General features: G+C 45.3%; 2 protein-coding genes across 8 annotated transcripts in view; one reads left to right on the plus strand and one right to left on the minus strand.

The window, feature by feature from the left end:
* FARS2 (phenylalanyl-tRNA synthetase 2, mitochondrial) overlaps positions 1–15,123 on the minus strand; it is a 419,843-nt gene extending 404,720 nt beyond the window's left edge. For 2 of the 5 annotated variants that reach the window (XM_055079821.1, XM_055079822.1), the window contains exon 1: positions 1,927–2,049. In XM_055079821.1, coding sequence (XP_054935796.1) covers positions 1,927–1,967 — 41 coding nt within the window. In that variant the 5' untranslated portion in view covers positions 1,968–2,049. Of the gene's footprint in view, positions 1–1,926; positions 2,050–15,004 lie in introns of those variants that run through there. The other 3 variants (XM_028479858.2, XM_055079823.1, XM_055079820.1) reach the window with 3 other exon arrangements.
* A 188-nt stretch (positions 15,124–15,311) lies between these two features.
* Positions 15,312–19,937, plus strand: part of LYRM4 (LYR motif containing 4) — a 145,675-nt gene continuing 141,049 nt past the window's right edge. The window contains exon 1 of one of the 3 annotated variants that reach the window (XM_024122128.3): positions 15,312–15,748. In XM_024122128.3, the coding sequence (XP_023977896.2) occupies positions 15,663–15,748 (86 nt within the window). In that variant the 5' untranslated portion in view covers positions 15,312–15,662. The remainder of the gene's footprint in view (positions 15,749–19,937) is intronic. The other 2 variants (XM_055079825.1, XM_024122129.3) reach the window with 2 other exon arrangements.

The following is a 19,937-nucleotide window of genomic DNA, read 5'->3' on the forward strand; positions in this document are numbered from 1 at the left end:
ATCCCTGGTCCGGGAAGATCCCACATGCCGCGGAGCGACTAAGCCGGTGCGCCACAGCTACCGAGCCTGTGCTCTAAAGCCCATGAGCCACAACTACTGAGCCCATGTGCTGCAACTACTGAGCCTGTGCTCTACAGCCTATGAGCCACAACTACTGAAGCTCGTGTGCCACAACTACTGAAGCCTGCATGCCTAGAGCCCGTGCTCCGCAACAAGAGAAGTCACTGCAATGAGAAGCCTGCGCATCGCAATGAAGAGTAGCCCCCACTCGCCACAACTAGAGAAAGCCCACGCACAGCAACGAAGACCCAACGCAGCCAAAAATAAATAAGTGAATAAATAAATTTTTTAAAAAAATTAAAAACATACTCAATCTAGTGCCTGTATATTATTTAACAGAAAAACCAGGCTAGATACTACATGGTAAAAATAGAACAAACAGGGATTCCTATGCAGGTTGTGTGTATGTGTGTGTCTTTATATTTTAAACATTAAACCCTTTTTTGATGATCCAAGAAATTTTATCTGCTGATGAGATTCATTTCCTTGCAGTACTTTTCGCCAGTGGCAAACCTGCCACATCTAATTTGTTTTAAAAGGAATTCTAATCACCCAATCAATCACACTCTTGACCTTCAGCCTTCATAGTCACTTCGCTGTGGTCAAAATTGGCTCTAAAAATTCATGTTGTAACAGTTCTGTTGTCCTCAAGCTCCAAAACGCCAATGACAGGAATATAATTTGACCAAACCCTTAGGCAGAAGAAAAAACAGTACCTTAAGTTTCTAATTCGTCTTCTACCAAGATTCTTTAGATAAAAGTGAATGTCGAAGATATTATTAAGTAATAACTTTTCCTCTACTGGCGTTTAAAGACTTATAAATCATCCAAGTCCTATGCAGTGAATCTGGTCTCTTCATTACAAAAATCACACGTCTCACTTTTGCTTTTAAATAACTTTTCTTACTGCAGAGATATAATGACCAAGTAATAATCCTTCCAACTCTCCGCCCTCCCCTCCTGGCACACATTCAGTCTTAACCGCACTGGCATACATCGTTCTGGCTTGAAAAGGCGTCCGCATTTGCTGCCTGCCCTCCTTGTCCCCATCCTCCCTCCTGGCTACCTGGCTTCTCAGGGCCTGGCACACAGCAGGTACTCAATACATGATGCTGCCAGGATCATTAAGAAAACTTTAGGTGTAATAAGAGACAGAAGCAGTCACATCAAGTGGAGAAGCTGACTCAGGGTGGGGAGAAGAATGCGATTATTTTAGACACACTGTTTGAGGGGCTGGTGGGATATGCAGACGGACACATTCAGTGATGTCCACCTCGGTGATGATGTCACACGGGGATGAAGCGGGTCAAGGAGGGAGGCCCGGGGAGACAGACGGAGGCCCTCTGCAGAAAGACTCCATCCCCGAGCAGAGAGCTCAGCTCTGAGCATCACCGAAGCTAAGAAGGAACCGCATTTCAAGGTGACTGAAAACACTGGCTGGGGTGTGAAACGCCACAGCTAAACTGAAGAGGATTAAAGACCGTAAATGAGGGGATGGGTAACTTAATCACTAGAAAGTTCTCCATCTTTGAGAAGCTGTTTCAGTGATGAATAAGATACATACTGAGAACTATCTGCAAGAATCCCAAATAAAATGTAGGCAAACAGAAACCACTAAGGGAACACTATACCAAGGCCACGGGGGAGTCGGGGGGGGGGGCCCACCATGCACAGCACAAGGACAAATCAAGGCAGGAGATCCAGTCCTCTAACTGACCCCATGATCAAAGAAGAAAAAGCAAATGATCAGCCCCCAGATGCTCTGAAGGCACCTGACAAAACATAACATTCACTCTTCATTAAGACAAACTCTTAATAAGATAGGAATAGATGACTATTGCCTTAATATGATCCCAATATACCCACCAAAACTCCAGAATCATGATTTGAGAAACCACTATAGGCATTCCATGAAAGTCCAACTTCTGAATAGAGAAATGGGAATCAGCGAGTGACAGAAGGTTCTCCCAAAAGAAATCAGAAATGCCTCTGGAAGATATGAAAAGATGTTCAATCTCAAAGAAATGCAAATTAAAATGACAATTAGATTTAAACATATCTACAGATTGGGGAAGATCATGTTCTTTGATATCACAGTATTATGAGGGTCTAAGAAACAGGCATTGCTGGTAAAACTTCTATGGAAGGCAGTTTGACAATATCTATCAACATTTAAAATACACATGTTTAATTCAGCAATCCCACCTGTAGTAAATTAAATTTATAGATATACTTCTTGGATGTGTGCAAAATGATAAATGAACAAGGGTATTCACTAAACAATTTGTAAGAGCCAAAGACAGGAAATACATTTCCATTAATCGGGGACTAGCTAAGTAAATTAAGAATAAGGCAGCACTACATGTATTGACATAGGACATCTCCAAGATATATTGTGAAATGAAAAAACAGAGGTGTTGATTGGCTGTGCATGGTAGCTACCGTTTTTCAACAGGAATGTAAATGTAGTTTATGCACATACCCACGTATATAGGAAGTGCAGACACGGTGGGAGCTGAGAGACAGAGACAGTTGAGAGGCTACTATTCATCACATGCTTTTGGACCTTTTGATTTTATACGATGAGCATTACAACCTAGTGACTTGGGATCACCTTGACTTCCCCTTTCCTCCGTTCCCTCCATCCAGCCAACTGGTAGGGCCTGTGAATTCTGTCTTTACAACATCGCTGCCACTTCAGCCCTCCTTTCCACTCTCACCACAAGTGACAAAATTTAGAGACCCTCAGTACCTTCCTCCAGGATCATTAAACAGCCTTTAACACTTTCCACTTCAAATAATTACCTCCTCTGATTCACCTTACGTACCATGCCGGATTTACCTTCTAAAGCACACATTTATTAAGCTTCCGAAGGCCCGAGTTCCGCTTGGCCTATCCGAGTGCCCCCGCAGACCCCAATTCCCAGGGACCACACCCCACACTTGGGCTGAACAGAACTGCTGCCAGGGACTAAACTACAGCTGTTTCCTCCCACCCTGAGCCCCAGCGCCCGGCGGTCTCCTCCCTCAGGAATGTTCCACGTGCACCAGCTGAGATGGGCTGTGGCCCCCAGCACCCACCGTGAAGGCCTTGACCTCAGGACACTGCCCCTGACGTCCACCCAGGGCATGACTACAGAACTGCACATCTCTCAGGGTGGCCCCGACACGCCCACCTGCTTCCTTCTAAGCATCCACACCAGTGGTAAGTCTTCCCCTCGCAGCTGCCCCTCTGCTTCGTTCCTCGGGCTTCTGAGAACAGTGATGTACCCACAGCAATAAATAAAGAGCAAGACATCTGGTGAGGGTAACGCTTCCCTTCAGATTCCCCGGATTCCAACTGCTCATTAAAGGGCTAAAAAGCCATCCTGAATCTGTAAGTTTAGATGTGCCCAGTGGTCACAACGATATTATACTAAGGTAGGAGGTACCTAAGTAACTGTTTCTGATTCTTTTTGCCTTTCTCAGTGGACACTGGTAAAAAGTTTGGAATCCCAAGCACATAACACATATGCAAGAAAGTCCACCTTACCTGTCACTTAAAAGTCATTTTCTAGAGTTACCGTTTTTTTAAATGAGAGAAACGATCTTTCTCAGGGTGAGCATGTAGGGTTAGTGATGGCTGGGAGCAGGAACTAAATTGGATGATTTCGGGTCCTTAACAAGAAGTGTCTACCATTTCCTAGTGTAACGCAATTATGCATTAGTTAGGTCAAGGTCATTTTAAAAGAGGCGATTACTGTAGACACATAGGTATCAGTAGTCCATATTAGTTTGGACAATAAGCATGGAAAAGAATTTTAAAATTCATCATCAAATTCACAGAGACAGAAAGTAGAACAGTGGTCCCCAGAGGCCAGAGGGAGGGGAGAGTGGGGACTTAGAGTTCAACGGGGACAATTTGGGAAGATGAAAAAGTTCCAGAGAATGGATGGTGGTGATGGATGCACAACAATGTAAATGCATGAATGCCATGGAACTGCACACTTTAAAATGGTTAAAATGGTAAATCTTATTTTATATATATATATATATATATATATATACACACACACACATATATGTTTATGTATATATACATATATATATACACATACATATATGTTCATTAAAATGGTTAAAATGGTAAATCTTATTTTATATATATATATATATATATATATATATATATACACACACACACACATATGTTTATGTATATATACATATATATATACACATACATATATGTTTATGTATATATACATACATTTATATATATATTTAACACAATTTTTTAAAATCCACCATGAAACATGAATTTTAAACATTTTATTTTTAATACAGTAAAAGATACGACTACCAGTTCTTTTTATTTCTCATTTCAAGACCTAAGACAATACAGACAAAACATCAGCAGTTTAAATCTGATGGCTCTAATACAGTAATTATTAAAGTTTATCTTGATGATTCTTTTTTTAATCCTACCTTCACTTGGAAAGTCCTAATATATTATTAAAGTTTAATCTGCTAATTCTTCTTCTTCTTTTTAACCCTACTCTTCGCTTGAAAAGCTTTGGCCTTCGCGGTGAGGTCCATGCCACGCAGTCAGAGGGCAACGGGTTGCGTAAGTGCCAGCTGACTGAGGTTAGCCACAGAAGGCAGAAAGAAGGCTGGAACTCAAAGAACTCCAGGCCCTTGTTCCCGGATGAGTCCTCCCACAAGCTAAAGCCCAGGAGGGCTCTAGCCTACTGATACAACGCAATTAAAATAATGAAAATTTAAAAATGAAGAATGGAAGGAAAATGCAATGATAATCCGAAATCACAGAAGGTCACTGAGGACATAAGAGCTTCTGCTTCTCAAGGAGACCATAAAACACACCTATTATGCATCATAAAATGAGCTGAACGCAGGTCACCGCTTTTAGGAGGCCTTTTCAGCTGCAGAAATTACCTGTTTAATGGGTTAGTATTCAGTGGTAATATTTTTCAATGCCAGAAGCTAATAAAATCACGTCCTCTGGATCTGTGGTGTCTGATACAGTGGCAGCTAATCACCTGTGGCTATTTAAATTTAAATTAATTAAATAAAGTTAACAGTTCAGGCCCTCAGTCGCACTAGCCACATGTCCGGTGCTCAAGAGCCCCACAGTGGACAGGACAGGTAGAAGCACCTCAGCCCCGAAAGCCTACTGGACAGAGCGCTGCTCCAGGGTACTAAGTGCCTCTTCCTGACGCCACCACAGTATTTCTGTTCGTTCATTCAACAAATGCTTGCTGAGCTCCCACTATGTGACAGGCACAGGGCTCGTTGTCAAGCATGGCAGTGAGTAAAACTAAGAATTTAAGTTGGAGATAAAGAGAAACCTCCAATACAGGAATGGAGCCCTGATTTTTAGATAAAGATGAGCAGCCAGGGAAGGGCTGTCTGAGAAAGTAACGTTTAAGTCAACATTAGAAAGATAAGCCATTCAAAGAGACAAAGTTCCCAAACAGAGGGACGGAGGCACCCATGTGCTCAGGTGGGGAGGGCTTAGCATGTTCCAGAAACTGATTTTCATGCATTTTGCAGCTGTCTCATTAAACTTGAAACACCAAGCAAAGCATTCAACTGACACCCAAATCTATTCCCATGGGGAAGTCAGACAACAGTCCATATATTATCCTCAGCCGTCCCCCTTCTCCCTGTAAATCACCTGCCTTTCTGTCATTTCATTTCTTGAAGGACTGACTTCTGAGTAGGCAGGCAGAGAAAGAGCAATTAATTTTGTTACTTCTTAGCAGAGGAAATAGGGGCTTAGGCGAGGTTTCTGAGTGACTGTGGATTGTAACTGGCCGTGCTAACACCGCCACGGAGATGTTCTCAACACAGGTCGAGCAGTTTCCATCTGAGGGTGGTTGTCAGTATTCCTGCCGGGGCAAACCACTCACACCGACTTCGGACAGCAAGACCCAGCCGCTGGGCAGACGGCTCACTGGGTGGATGACCTCTCCCTGGAAATGCAGCTAGGGGCCACGCAGCGGGCACCACCGCCCCGTCACTGCCCCGCACACAGCGCACGGCGGCGACTGAACACACCCACTCAGGCCTTTGAAGCCTCCGCCCCGCAACTCACTTGTGCCGTTCACACACCTCGTCATTCTCCCGGCTTCTCCTCTTCCCGTCACCTTTGCAACCAGAGTGGCCGTGCCCCTCACAGCCCAGGCTCCCGTCCAGGGGCTGCACAAGGTCTGCAGGACGCACGCGCGGGGCCTCTGCACACAGCCCTCTGGTGCACCCAAGGCAGCTGAAGACAGCATCCCTCCCCCTCCGGTCCAGCGAGAGCCAAGCCACCGAGGAAGCCCCTTCCCACCCTCTTTACTTCATGGACAGAAAAACAGAACCTCTACTGCTGGAAAGAGGTGAAATGCTGGGACTGAAAAAAAAGGCTGCACCCTCGCACCAAATTAATTAAGAGTCAAATGTGGAAATCACGCTTATCACGTCAGCTTTTGATTTTTCAGTCTTAATGAAGAAATGGCCAATGCTAATAAACAGAAAACCCCGGTGAGGTGGAACAGTTAGGAAAGATAGTGTTAAGGAAGGTACTTTAAGTCCACACATGCCGTAGCATCCACTGGTAGAGACATTTCTGCCCAAACGTATTTCAGTAACTAAGTGTGCCATTAACATTTTGGGTAAAACCTTATAAACACACTTCATTTTCCTACATTTTGCAGAAAGCATAAGCTTCGGATGTTAGAATACCATGCGAATGCAACACAAAAAAGGAAATAAACCCAAAAAAACCCTACTGAAACCCACAAACCTGGCAGACCTAGTTCACTCAGGACGCCACCACCACACCCTCCCTGCACACTCTTTTTCCAGAAAACCAAAGCAGAGTGTCTTAGGGTTAGGGTTAGGGTTACCTGCTCTAACAAAAATACCACAGACCCTGGTGGCTTATAAGCAACAAATATTTATTTCACAGTTCTGGAGGCTGGGAAGTCCAAGATCAAGGCGCCGGCAGATCTGGTGCCAGGTAAGAGCACACTTCCTGGATCTCAAGACTGTGTCCTCACATAGTGAGGAGTGAGGGAGCTCTCTGCGGTTCCTTTTATAAGGACATTAATCCCATCCTGGGGGCTCCACCCTTATGACCTGATTACCTCCCAAAGGCCAACCCAACACATCCCACTGGGGGTTAGAATCTCAACAGATGTATCGGAGCTGGTGGGGAATGGGGGACTGGGTGGGGAGGACCACAGCCATTCAGCTTACGGCACAAGTAATGAGAAGATGTGCTTAATCTTGGCAATGTCCCTAGAAGTAAGGAGAGCACAGCCTATTTCAGTTCCGATTTGGGCTGAAGAGAGGAGTTAAGTAGGAAAAAGCAATCTGGTCACAGGTCACACACCTGGGGCAGAGCCTAGCTGACCTCTGACCTTCCAGGGCTATGTTCATTACTTCACCCACTTCAGGATCATACTGCAATAGTTGAAAAAGGTCAGTAATCGAGGGTTGCTTATTTGACGTTATAATTTAATTACAGATAAAGTGTAACTTTAGAGAAAATATTTGTAAAGAGTAGGCTTCTGGTCCAAACGGAGAGAGATATAAGATACCAACTCACAAGTACCCACCTCTGCTCAACTTCCCTCATTGACTATGTGGAGCGATCCACACTGGGCTGGGCACAAGGACAGCCCTTAAAGTGAAGGGTGAAAACTGACAATGTGATGTTGGGATTTTACTGAAAAAAATATTTAAATAACGCTGAGCAAGGGGAAAATGCCGTCTTCCATATTACGAGTAAATTATGATACATAAATATTTAATTTTTAAAAGTCCATAAATATCTTTCAAATCTTAAACACATTCACTTCTAAACATGGGATGTCTGGTAATACGCCATTACAGAAAAACAAATTTTAGCTTTGGTGTTGCTAGCACCCTTTACACCCTAGAGAGGTTATTTGGGAAATCATCTGACTTTAAGAACAAATGTTTATTTAAGGCATCTGGGAGTTGGTGGTCCTTAACTTCAGCAAGTTTTACTGCATCTTCTTTGCTTCTGAGCTGGTATCTTTCTGGTAAATAAAAAAATGTTTGTTGTAACTACAAATAAAAAGTACCTACAGCCACCCATTTGGAATTGGTACCCATTTTTCTCTTCCTCAAAAGTGTAATTGCAAAGTACAGTCTCCTGGCTTTCTCCTTCCCCCGCGGTATTCCGAGGGTGATTCAGGAGTATAGTGAGCCTGCATCTGAGAAGCACAGGGAATTTTACTTGAAGGTATAACTATGATATCAACGTATTTGTCCCTGTGTTACCTGATGTATAGACAGGAATAGATGGGCAGAGAGAGCCTTCCGGGCGCTCCCTATCCCACGGGGAGCCTGGACAAAGGGACATCTCCTACCTCCTCCTCCTGATCAGGAATCCTTTCCCTCCACCAGCCCGTCACTCCCATAACACTGGGCCTGCCTGCCCTGCTTTAAACCTCCTGAGAACAGCCTGTTTGGTCTTTCATGTGCCTTTGTTTTAATATTTGTGCACATAGGCCTGTGCTCATCTAAGGGAATAAAATCAGTTTGATCTAGAGAGCAGCTTGAATCCTGGAACACCTTACAAGAAATGAAACTGATTTGCAAATATTCACTGTGCACTTAGCAGAGGTGCTGGGGAACAAAAAAGAGTTAGGAACAAGTCTTTGCCCTCCAAAATTTCAGGAGGCCAGCTTTGCAAGATTCCAAAAAGCCTTATGGGCATAGCTGTGCCTTCACCAGTCACTCATCTTGGTGGCAGCACTGGGGCCAGAGGTTCTCAGTCATGGCTGAACAACAGAATGACCTGGGAAGCTACTCAGAGGTTTTTACTTGACAGCTGTGGGAGGAGTCCTGACATCAGCAGTGAGTCTGACATGCACCCCGGATCAAGAGCCACCGCTCTGGACTGACAGCTCGCAAATTCCCACCGCTAAGCCCACAGGTTCTCAAACTGTCAGGGTTGTTCAACTCGGCCTTGAATTTCATGAAATATCTAGCATCCTACCCATATATATATATTTTTTGCTTTATGCTCCAAAAGATGACTTGTGTCGTCTGAACTTCAACTAGTACATAACCCTGAGGGAAGCTATAAGCACCTTTAGAGAATCATTTTAAAAATTATTTCAATTTCCTCCACAAAATCAGTTTTTTTAAAAAAAGAAATTTATTTATTTATGTGGCTGTGTCAGGTCTTAGTTGCGGCATGTGGGATCTTTTGTTGCGGCACGTGGGCTCTGTAGTTGAAGCACACGGGTTCTACGGCACAAGGGCTTAGTTGCCCCATGGCATATGGGATCTTAGTTCCCCAACCAGGGATCTAACCCGTGTCCCCTGCGTTGGAAGGTGGATTCTTAACCACCGGACCACCAGGGAAGTCCCCAAAATCACTTTTATTACAAGTACTTTTTCATATGAAAATCTCATTCTTAATGAATTACAAAATGTTATTTTTCATTCAAAATCATCACTCAAAATTTAGTTGATAAAAATACTATTTTCCAAAAAATAAGAAGAAATACTGGCTCTTTTCAAAGGAGTCCTGAAATTATCTTCACATCTTCCACAGAATGTTTTGCTAAGGCCAGTTCTGATAAGATATATATCCAGCCCTTTGTATATGCAAAATTAGATTTTGATTTATAGATTTCCTGTTAGGGTTTGAAAGAATAAGGCACATATGTCACAAGAAGATGAGCTGGATGGGGCAGGGAAAAGTCTTGGTGGAGGGTCAGCTGTCTCGTATTTCAAGATCAGCGACAGAATCAATGCTAAAAACTGCTTAAGGGAGGAAACGTTCAAGTACAGGATTTATTTTCCCTTAAGACGAGGTTCTCCCTCCTGTAAAAGGGGCCGACAAGGAGAACTTTGCACACACCCGGCCCATGTTCATTTGAGCTGTTCCTGGAGCACCAGGATGTGGGGATGGGAGGTGTTCTTCCTGAAGGTACTCACGTCGTCCTGCTAAATGAGGTCAGTGCTGGGAAGAACCGGCAATGGGTCACGTGCACAGGGGCAGAAATATGGCTGGACCTTCTGTATTCCAGTCAGCCGTCTGACTTGGGCCGATGGCAGCGGTTCTCCATCCTGATGGCGCCCTGAAACCCCTGACATTTTTAAAGACATTACTGCTGGGCCCCCAACCCAGAGCTTATGACTGCCTTGATGTGAGTGGAACCAGAACACTGGTATTTGTGAAAGGTTCTCGCGTGTGTGCTGTGAGGCCAGGCTAGAGGACCAGGGGGCTAATGAAACCAGTTATCCATCTAGCAGCTATTGTGACCTGGGAACAACCAAAGGGACACAAGTTCCGCTGAAAACAGATCTGACCTCTTAGCCTAGTCTCTCTCCTAGACACACGTAGGAGGGGAAGGCAGCTTTTGAGAGAGACGAGCCTGAACTTACGGACACGGGTTCGTGCCCCGGTCCGGGAGGATCCCACGTGCCGCGGAGCGGCTGGGCCCGTGAGCCACGGCCGCTGAGCCTGCGCGTCCGGAGCCTGTGCTCCGCAACGGGAGAGGCCACAGCAGTGAGAGGCCCGCGTACCGAAAAAAAAAAAATTGCTATAAGTGACATTTGATACACTTTATACAAACTTAACTGTCAATTTTACTGCTGTTTCCCACACGTAAGGCAATACTTAGTCTCCAAAGAACGGAGCTCCAATATCTGGTTACTTTCTAAAATTTTCAAGGAAAAGATTTTAAGTATATTTGAAAAGAGCTTCTACAAAAATGTGAATCTCTCACACACACGAGTAGACAACCTAAAAAAGGCACTAAGTCTTTTCCAAGAGATGTTAATAGAAAAACATGTAAATTTATCTTAAAAGACTAGAAAGCTAGTACAAAAATCAACATTTGAGATTCTCTGAATATTTGTAATACTTCCTATATAAAGAAGTTAGCTTTGGAAATAAGTGAGAATCTAATTAAATTAAAATTCAAATATGACTAAAATTTACCCATGTTATCCAAGAAAACTTAATAAACTTCAAACTCCTGAAGCTGGCTCTGAAGACCTTCTGTGAAGCAGGGCAGCGTCACAGCCAGTACCACAGCTAGACAGAGCACACCCCAGGCCCGTGCCCACCCCCTCGGATTCCTACCTGTACAATGGCTAAATAACCTAACCTCTCAGCTTCCCTTTCCTTAATGGGGGTAAGAGCTGTCCTATCACCTGTCCACTGAGATCTTATAACCTAGAAGAAATGGACAGGTCTCTAGAAACACACAGCCCACCAAAACTGAATCAAGAAGAAACAGACAATTTGAACTGATGGATCACTAGAAGTGAAATAGAACCCGTAATTTTAAAAAAACTCCCTGCAAAGAAAAGGACCAGATGACTTCACTGGAGAATTCTACCACACATAGAAAGAAGCACTTATACCTATCCTTCTCAAACTCTTCCAAAAGATTGAAGAGGAGGGAACACTCCCAAAGTCATTCTATGAAGCCACCATCACCCCGAAACCAAAACCAGACAAAGACACTACCAAAAAAGAAAATTACAGGCCAATATCTTTGATGAACATAGATGCAAAACTCCTCAACAAAATACTAGTAAACCAAATCCAACAATACACAAAATGGGTCATACACCACAACCAAGTTGGAGTCATCCCAAGGTCACAAGGATGGTTCAACATACGCAAATCAATGTGATACACCATGTCAACAGAAGAAAAGACAAAAACCACGTGATCAGCTCAATAGATGGAGAAAAAGCATTTGATAAAATTCAACATCCATTCACAATACCCCCCAAAGTGCGTACAGAGGGAACGTATCTCAACATAATGAACTACTAACTCTTGGGAAACAGGATCAGTATTTGACGTACAGCCCTCACGCAACCACAAGAACCGGGACTTGAACTACCAGCTGGTCAACTGCTTGTTGAATGCAGAGGTAAAGAAATAGGATCTCAGCGCTGCTAAAAGAGAGGATTCCAAAAATAGGGTTTGAAATAAGTCTACCAATACCTGAAAACCTAATCTGTATTTCAAGAGCTCAGATGATAAGTTCTACTTCACTTGTATGAACTAGCCAATGCATCAAAGAAAAAATGACTTATCCCCAGAACAGAGAAAACATCATTAAAATAAGCCAGGTAGGGACTTCCCTGGTGGTCCAGTGGGTAAGACTCTGCAATCCCAATGCAGGGGGCCTGGGTTCCATCCCTCGTCGGGGAACTAGATTCCGCATGCATGCTGCAACTAAGGGTTCGCATGCCACAACTAAGACCCGGCACAGCCAAAATAAATAAATATTTTAAAAATAAATAAATAAAATTTTTAAAAATAATAAAAATAAAGCCGGTACAGGGCTAATCACGTCTGCTCATCAATGGTCCTCCCCACCACACAGAGTTCCCTGAATGGATCCTGCGCCCTCGTGCCTCCTGGCTTTGAATGTACACCACAACCTGTAACTCAACACATTCTCCATGTTCGCCCTCTTGCTCTTACTACTCATTGTGGAAAAATACCTCCTCTGATGGAACGCTTTCCCTTAAGATCAAAGTCCTAGTTGAACGTCTCTCCTCTGTACTCCCCTAACGCTTCGTAATATTACCCCCATCATAGCACCTGTCAAAAATAAATTGTTACTTTGCTTATCTAGTTCACGCTGTAACGCCACCATGTTGTATAATGTATGGCTCTTAGGAAGCGTTCAGTGAGTGCTGAAGGAATGAATGAGGAAAGGGCCTTCAGTTCCCTGTTCATCTCTAAAAATGCGGGAGCTGATGTACAAAGTCTCTTCCGGCTTCCTATTCTATTAGTGTGAAGGATTGATAAAACCAAATGACGATTATGTATAATAAAGACTTAGATCCACATCTGGAGTAGAATAACTTCTAAATCGTAACATCACAAGTTGTTCACCTATACAAGATTTTCTTTACACATCGTTTCAATATTTAAGCCGCAAGACAATAAACTGCTGTTATACTGCTTGTTATGGTTTGAGAAATTTCTCTTCAAAAATCATTCAGTGCTCAACAGCAATCCTAATTTTAATATAAGGTAATGCATGATTTTACATAATGAACTATAGGAATTTCATAACTATGGATAGGTAGATATTAAAGAAATTTTTGCATTTTGAGGCCTAAATGGTAGTAAGTGGGTTACGCCTAGTTTATAGTCATTATCTAAGAAAATACTCTGCCCAGAACAGAATGCATATTAAAGGACATATGAGTAAGGTCTATCCTCAGCTTCTGGCCCAATCCCACTTTCAACTTCAAATAGAGCTTTTCTTGAAAACAGTCATTGCTGCAATGAAGAAATAAAAAAATGGAGATTTAGCTTTGCAATGTGATTATTTATTAGTCTTTTAAGGCAATGATATCCAACATACTGGCAAATTATTTCAAATAAAATAATAAAAGTATTTTTTGTGAGGACTTAGCTTAGAATCAACTGGGAAGCTACCATTTCTCTAACCTCAGCTAGTCCTTGTACTAACAGATGCCTAGACTACCCAAACAAACTAAACTTTCGATATTTATTTGTAAAGTTTTATTTGATTACAACAAAGTTAAAATCATTCAGATATGTCAATTGTATACATTAATGATTAAATTGCTTGATAACTAGACAAACAACTGTATATCATAATTATTCCAACTTCATTTTCTAGATGAAAGCAAAATATAATAAAATAATGCAATCCCCACTGTTTTTAAACAAGCCAAAATAATTCTCATGTTTTTTCTTCTAACTTTGATAGCTTTCTCTGTAACTTGCGTCAACGCTGTAGTTTTCCTAGGTGCCACACACCTAATTTACATCATCAGCATTCAACCGTATATCATATTAAGAGAAAACAGTTCTGCATCTTTTTCTATAATAATGTACAAGTCCCTTGGTCTTGAGTCCTTGGAGTAATGCCAAAGGATAAACTCAAAATATTAAAAACCCTTTCAATAAACCTGAAGCAAGATTTGCCCAATGACCTGATCACCCTGCAGGAGTAACAGAAGTTTGGCTACTCTGTAAAAAGCCTTATTTTGACACTCACAGATGTACGAGACGTTAACAAAAATCGAACAGGAAACGTAAAAGGATCTTAATAAAAGTATTTTGTCTTCCATGCCTTTAAAAAAAATACCACTGCATTACAACGGATAACATAACAGGTATAACAAGCACATGTGGATGCAAGGACCCCAGGTTACAAGTACGCTAAAGTGCAGTAAGGTCAGAGAAGCGTCTCCTGCCCTTAAAGTTCCTGAAAATACGAGGTTGCTTTGGCATAGAACAAATTATCACTTCAAAACGAGACAAATTTAAAGAAAGGAAAGACAACCATAACTCAGTGGTTGGAAGAGAGACGGATGTGAACGCCCACTTGTTTCTCATGTATAAAGTTACCCCTCGCAGTGTTTTGGAGGAGAAAACGCTGGCTCTTCCCAACGCTGGTTACATACACAAACATTCCAAAGTCAAGACAAGTGCTTTGCAAACAAAGTAACTAGAACCAGCTCAGGCTTCCCTGCGCCGGGTCCTACGTTCCAGGGTCAGAACCACCAACTGTATCCCCCCGGGTTAACAAGGTGATTCAGAAAAGCTGGCGTCTTCAGAGAAGGGAGAAAACTCAGCCGGGAAGAGCGTCAGGAGAAAACTTGCTCAGCTTCTTGCTGTGGTCTGAAACGATCCCAACAGACTCCTTAAACCCCCCAGGTTTCCCCAATCAAGCACCCTCGCCTCCAACCTGGGCCACCCCAGATCTGACTATCAGACGACAGAAGTCTGCGGACGCACGGAGAGCTGACGACCCCACGAGAGGGACCCACGGCCGGGGCCCTACGCGCGGCCGCGCCCACTCACCCGCCGCTCCCCGGGAGACGAGAGACCAGCCCAGGGTCCAAGTCCTGGGCGCAGCAGGCTCGCCCCTCTCCGGGCCCGGCTCCAGCTCACCTCGACGCGGCCCGCCTGGGCGCCGCCATCTTATCCAGAAAGGGGGCCTCGCGCCGAAGGCCCCCTGAGCGGGCGCCCTGAGCGGAGCCGGAGCGCCGGGGAGCCCCAGGTCGGCGCCCTGCGTCCCCCGCGCGCTCTCGCCCCGTCCACGCGCGACGAGCGTCCCGCACGCAGCCCCCGACCCAGGCGTCCGCGGAACCGGTGCCCCGCGCAGCCCGCACCGCGGCTCAGGCGGCGCCGAGGGCAGCCCGGACGGAAGAGCGGGCGCGGGGCGCGCGCTCGGTAACCTGGCAACGCAGAGCAACCCGGCGTCTCCGGCGAACCCCAGCCCTCCACCGCGAGGAAGCACGGACCCCCCGCACCCGCCGCCCAGCCCTCGCCGCCCCTCGGCCGCTCCGCCCGCCGCTGCCCGCAGGACCCCGCGGCGGGGGCGGCCGCCGAGAACACCTCCCGCCGGCGCCGCCCCCTTAGCTGCCCGAAGCCCGCCTGCGCCGCCACGCGCGGCCGGAGTTCACCTAGGCCGGGGCGCAGGCCGCTCCCTGCGCCGAGCCCCGCGCGCGTGTCCCGCTCGCGCTTCCCGCGGCGGCGGAAGTTTCGGAAGTCGCGTTTAACTCGGGACCTCGGCGGAGAGGACCCCCTGGGTTTTTTTCGTTCCAAGATGGCAGCCTCCAGCCGTGCACAGGTGTTGGATCTGTACCGGGCGATGCTAAGGGAGAGCAAGCACTTCTCCGCCTACAACTACAGGTGAGCGGCCTGGGAGGTGCGGGCGCGGGCGCGGCCGGGGTGCGGGAGCCCCTGCCCCGCGCGGCCTCATGGGCGCCCCGAGGGGAGGCTCCCTGCCGGCCGGCGTGGCCCGCGGACCCTCGGGGGGCGGCCGGGGGATGGCCCTTCGCGGGCGGGAGAAGACGTTCGCGTCTGGTGATGTGTCCCCAAGTCGGACGCTCTGCTCCGGGAGCTCCGGGAGGTTCTGCTCCGGGCACGCGGTTGGTGGTGTCTCTGCCTTTAAGCTGGATGCCAAGGTGCAGGTGTTCAAGCCAGGACCAGTTTGTTGCATTTATAAGAACTTTCCGTAGAATCGGAAGACTTGACCGTGGAAGTGACCCGTCAGTAGCACTTGTCCACAGCTGAAGGCTCTCTCTAGCCATTCCTTTCATTTCAGAGGTGTCTTAATTAGCCTTTTTGGTTGCCAGGATCCGTTCTACTTGTGGCATCGGCGGTGGGGCGGGGTTTGTGAGGAGGAGACGCAGGTAAAGGTAAAGGGAAAAAAAGGGCTCGCCAGCTTCCAGGAGCTGAAACGTTTATCCTGGCCTCACCAGATGGGGATCCAGCTTTTAGGATCTTAGCAGCAAGAGAATGAGAATCTAAAGTCTTACGTCTGCCCCATTCTCATGTTTGATCTTGAGTCCCTTATCCTTACTCTTAATATGTCTTTTGTCTACTTCAGAGCATCTGCGTTCTTTTCTGCTTCCTTATAACTTCTGACTCATCATGAATGTATATACCTTATGGATTTTCTCTCTGCATCCTTGTGGATTGGGTGTCTTCTCCTAACTACCTGACCCTCTGAGTTTGAGCCATATTCCCAAAGCAAGAATATGATAAGGCCAGCTCATCACTTCACGCCAGGTCTCACCTTCCATGATTGACCAGCCTGTGGATTGGGTTTCCTAGGAGCAGAGTCTGCGACCCGTGGAGCAGACCTGATTGGGTAGCTGCCCTCACACTGGGTGAATGAGCTGGCAGGCCCTATGATGGGTAGACCCAGTGCAGTGTTGGTTATCAGACACTAAACCTCTCAAGCAGTGACCTTCTAATTTTTAGATACCTGCATAGAAAAGGTACTCATCCTGTAAATTTGGGAACATCTGGGTCGCACCAATGAAGTCATATCTAACTGGTCAGTAGTTAAAAAAAAAAAAAAAAACGACATTTCTGGGACTGCATTGTTTCACTTAATGACTTTGGCTTTGGAAGCTAAAGTTTGTAAACAGCAGGTGTACTGGTGGAATTTTAAACCAAAAAATTAACCAAGTACTTAGTACCAACAATTTAACCAAGTCTGTTGAAAGAGCCCACAAAATACGCTTGTGAATAAGTGGAAACCAATCATTTTCACCACAGTCTGGAAGACAAATTTTGTCGTTTAAATTTACTGAAAATAAACAAGAACTGCAGGTAAGTCACTCCGCAGGTACAGGGCTGTACCCTCTAGGCAGGAAGTAGAAATTACATGGTAACATATTTAGAAAATAATGGTTCAGATTATGCTTTGAGTAATCCTTTTGAGTTAAATTTATTATCCACAAATAAATGTATTATCCAAAGGAATCTGGTAATCACTTTACACTGTTTCCTGAAATCATGGCCCTAAAACCTGAGATTTCCCACTGTTCAGATAGTAAACTGTTACAAAATATGTCCTTCTTTTGTATTAAGCTGTGTTTTGTGGAAATGTTTTCCTCACTCTCTTCCTCTGCGTTCCCCACTCCCATTCAGACAGGTCCTCTTACTACGTATTCTTTTACTTCAGTGCTCCCAAACACTCGCAAAACTACTTTGCCCAGCGCCATAGCAGCCCCTGGAGATGGAAAGATGAGAGCGCTGGGCTCAGCAAGGCACCTACCATCAGTCGCTTTTTTACGAGCCTCTGTGGGACACAGTTGTAGAATCATTGTCACAAACTGTGGCAAGTGCCGTGACAGGCATGCACAGGGTGTTGAATCAAAACGCTTCCCAGGGCTTCCCTGGTGGCGCAGTGGTTGAGAGTCTGCCTGCCGATGCAGGGGACACGGGTTCGTGCCCCGGTCTGGGAAGATCCCATGTGCCGCGGAGCGGCTGGGCCCGTGAGCCATGGCCGCTGAGCCTGCGCGTCCGGAGCCTGTGCTCCGCAACGGGAGAGGCCGCAACAGTGAGAGGTCTGCGTACAGCAAAAAAAAAAAAAAAAGAAAAAAAAAAACGCTTCCCAGAAGATAGCGCTGGATCAAAGGCATGAAGCAGTGTGATCTTCTGCTGTGCTCGGTGATGTCATAGAGTAGAATTCTGCTGGAGAGTTAAGTGTGATTTGGGGGTGACAGAAGGCAAGACTGGGCCATGATAAGGAACCTAGACTCTATTCTTAGCTAACAGGCAGCCGGTAAAGAGCTTTAAGCCATAAAGTGACATGGCCAGACTTGCCTTTTAGCCAGATCACTCAGGCAGCAAGGTAGAAGATGATTGTGAGGGCCAGATACAAGGACCCCAAATGTGAGTTGATTAGGACAGTGCTGAGGAGAGATTAGGGCCCTAGTGGGGGCAGGAATAGTGGAAGATAGGGGAAAAGGTACATTCGATCAATAATTAGAAGGTAAAATTGTTAGATTTCAATGAATGATTGGATTCTGGAGTAAAGAAGAGAATGTAAGCAGAGTCTAAAGAGATGTCTAGGTTACTAGGTAAACTGAGGCACAGAGGTTAAATGTGAACGTTGCACCATTAACTGACTTAGGAAATACAGAAATACCTAGTCTTGTGGAGAGAAGAGTTTTCAGTTCACTTTTGGAGCATCTTGAGTGAATGTCACCTGGGGTCCCCAGCAGAGGCAGTTATCCACATGAGACTAAAGCTCAGAGAAGCAATCAAGCCTGGAGTTGTCAGCACCACGCACTTGCTGTGTGACCCTGGCCGAGTCATTTCGTCTCTCTGCTCTTCAGCTTCTTAATCTGTAAAATGGAGGTGATGATTTATCTGCCTCATAGGGGGTGAGGTTTAAGTGAGTGAATACGTATGAAATGCTCGAGAGTTGTGCCTGGCACAGTAGGCACCAACTAAGTACTATTCTTATCATAAGTGGAATTAAAGTCTTAATACTTGGTAAAATTTCCAGGAAGAGTATTTAGGGCAGTGGTTCTCAGCCAGGGCCACTTTTATTTGACAGTGTCTGGAGACACTTTTGGTTGTCACAATTCTGGTGGGAGGATTCCCCTGGCCTCTGGTAGTTAGAGGCCAGGGAGTCCACCAAGCTCAGGACAGTCCCCGATAGAAAGAGTTTTCCGGCCCCAAGCGTCAGTCATGCCAAGATTGAGAAATCCTGGTTTATGGTGAGAAAATTTGTGCACTTAAGATGCTGTTCTAGAGAACATCAAAATTTGAGGTGTTGGCTGAAGAAGAGCCCCTGAAGGAGGCCCGGAAGACGCAGTCTAAGTACGTGGTTCTCAGTGTATTGGTCTCAGGATCCTTTTGCATTCTTGAATGTGACTGAGGGCCCCGAAAGCCTTGTTTATGTGAGGCATAGTTATCAATATTTTTCATATTAGAAGTTAAAACTAAAACATTTTAAAGCACCTATTTTTAAGTAAACTAATAAACCCATTGCATACTAACCTAAATAACACCTTTATGAAGAGTAACCATTTTTCTTCCCAGCCCCCCAAAAAAACCACTGCTGACAGTGACATTGTTTGGCATTTTTGCAAATCTCTTTAGTGTTTGGCTTAATGGAAGACATGTGGATTCTTGTATTTGTTTCCGCCTATATCACACGTCATCTAGCCTCTGGGAAATTCCTCTGTCCACTTACAAGAGAATGGGACTGAAAAAGGCAGATATCTCCTTGGGATGATAAAAATACATGATGGATCCCCTGAAAGGTCTCCAAGACCCCAGTGGTCCCTGGGCCACACTTGAATGACCCCTGTGGAGTCTAAGAAGCGGGGAGAGGGCAAGCAGAGAGAGCAGTGTCACAGAAGCCAGAATAGCTGCATGTTTGGGAAGGTGCTGCGGGCAGGCCACTTGCTTTAGCAAAGTCCAGTAAAGGAAGAGGGAAGTGTCCCCAGCGAAGAGACCTCTGGGGACCTCTTCCAGAACAGCATCAGTGAAGTGGTTAAGACAGAGCCAGAGTGTGGGCGCTGAGAAGTGAACCGGAAGGAAGTAGACGGTCGCAGTGAATGTAGACCAT

Source organism: Physeter macrocephalus, chromosome 18 (assembly GCF_002837175.3).
Source record: "Physeter macrocephalus isolate SW-GA chromosome 18, ASM283717v5, whole genome shotgun sequence".
NCBI classification, from domain to species: domain Eukaryota; kingdom Metazoa; phylum Chordata; class Mammalia; order Artiodactyla; family Physeteridae; genus Physeter; species Physeter macrocephalus.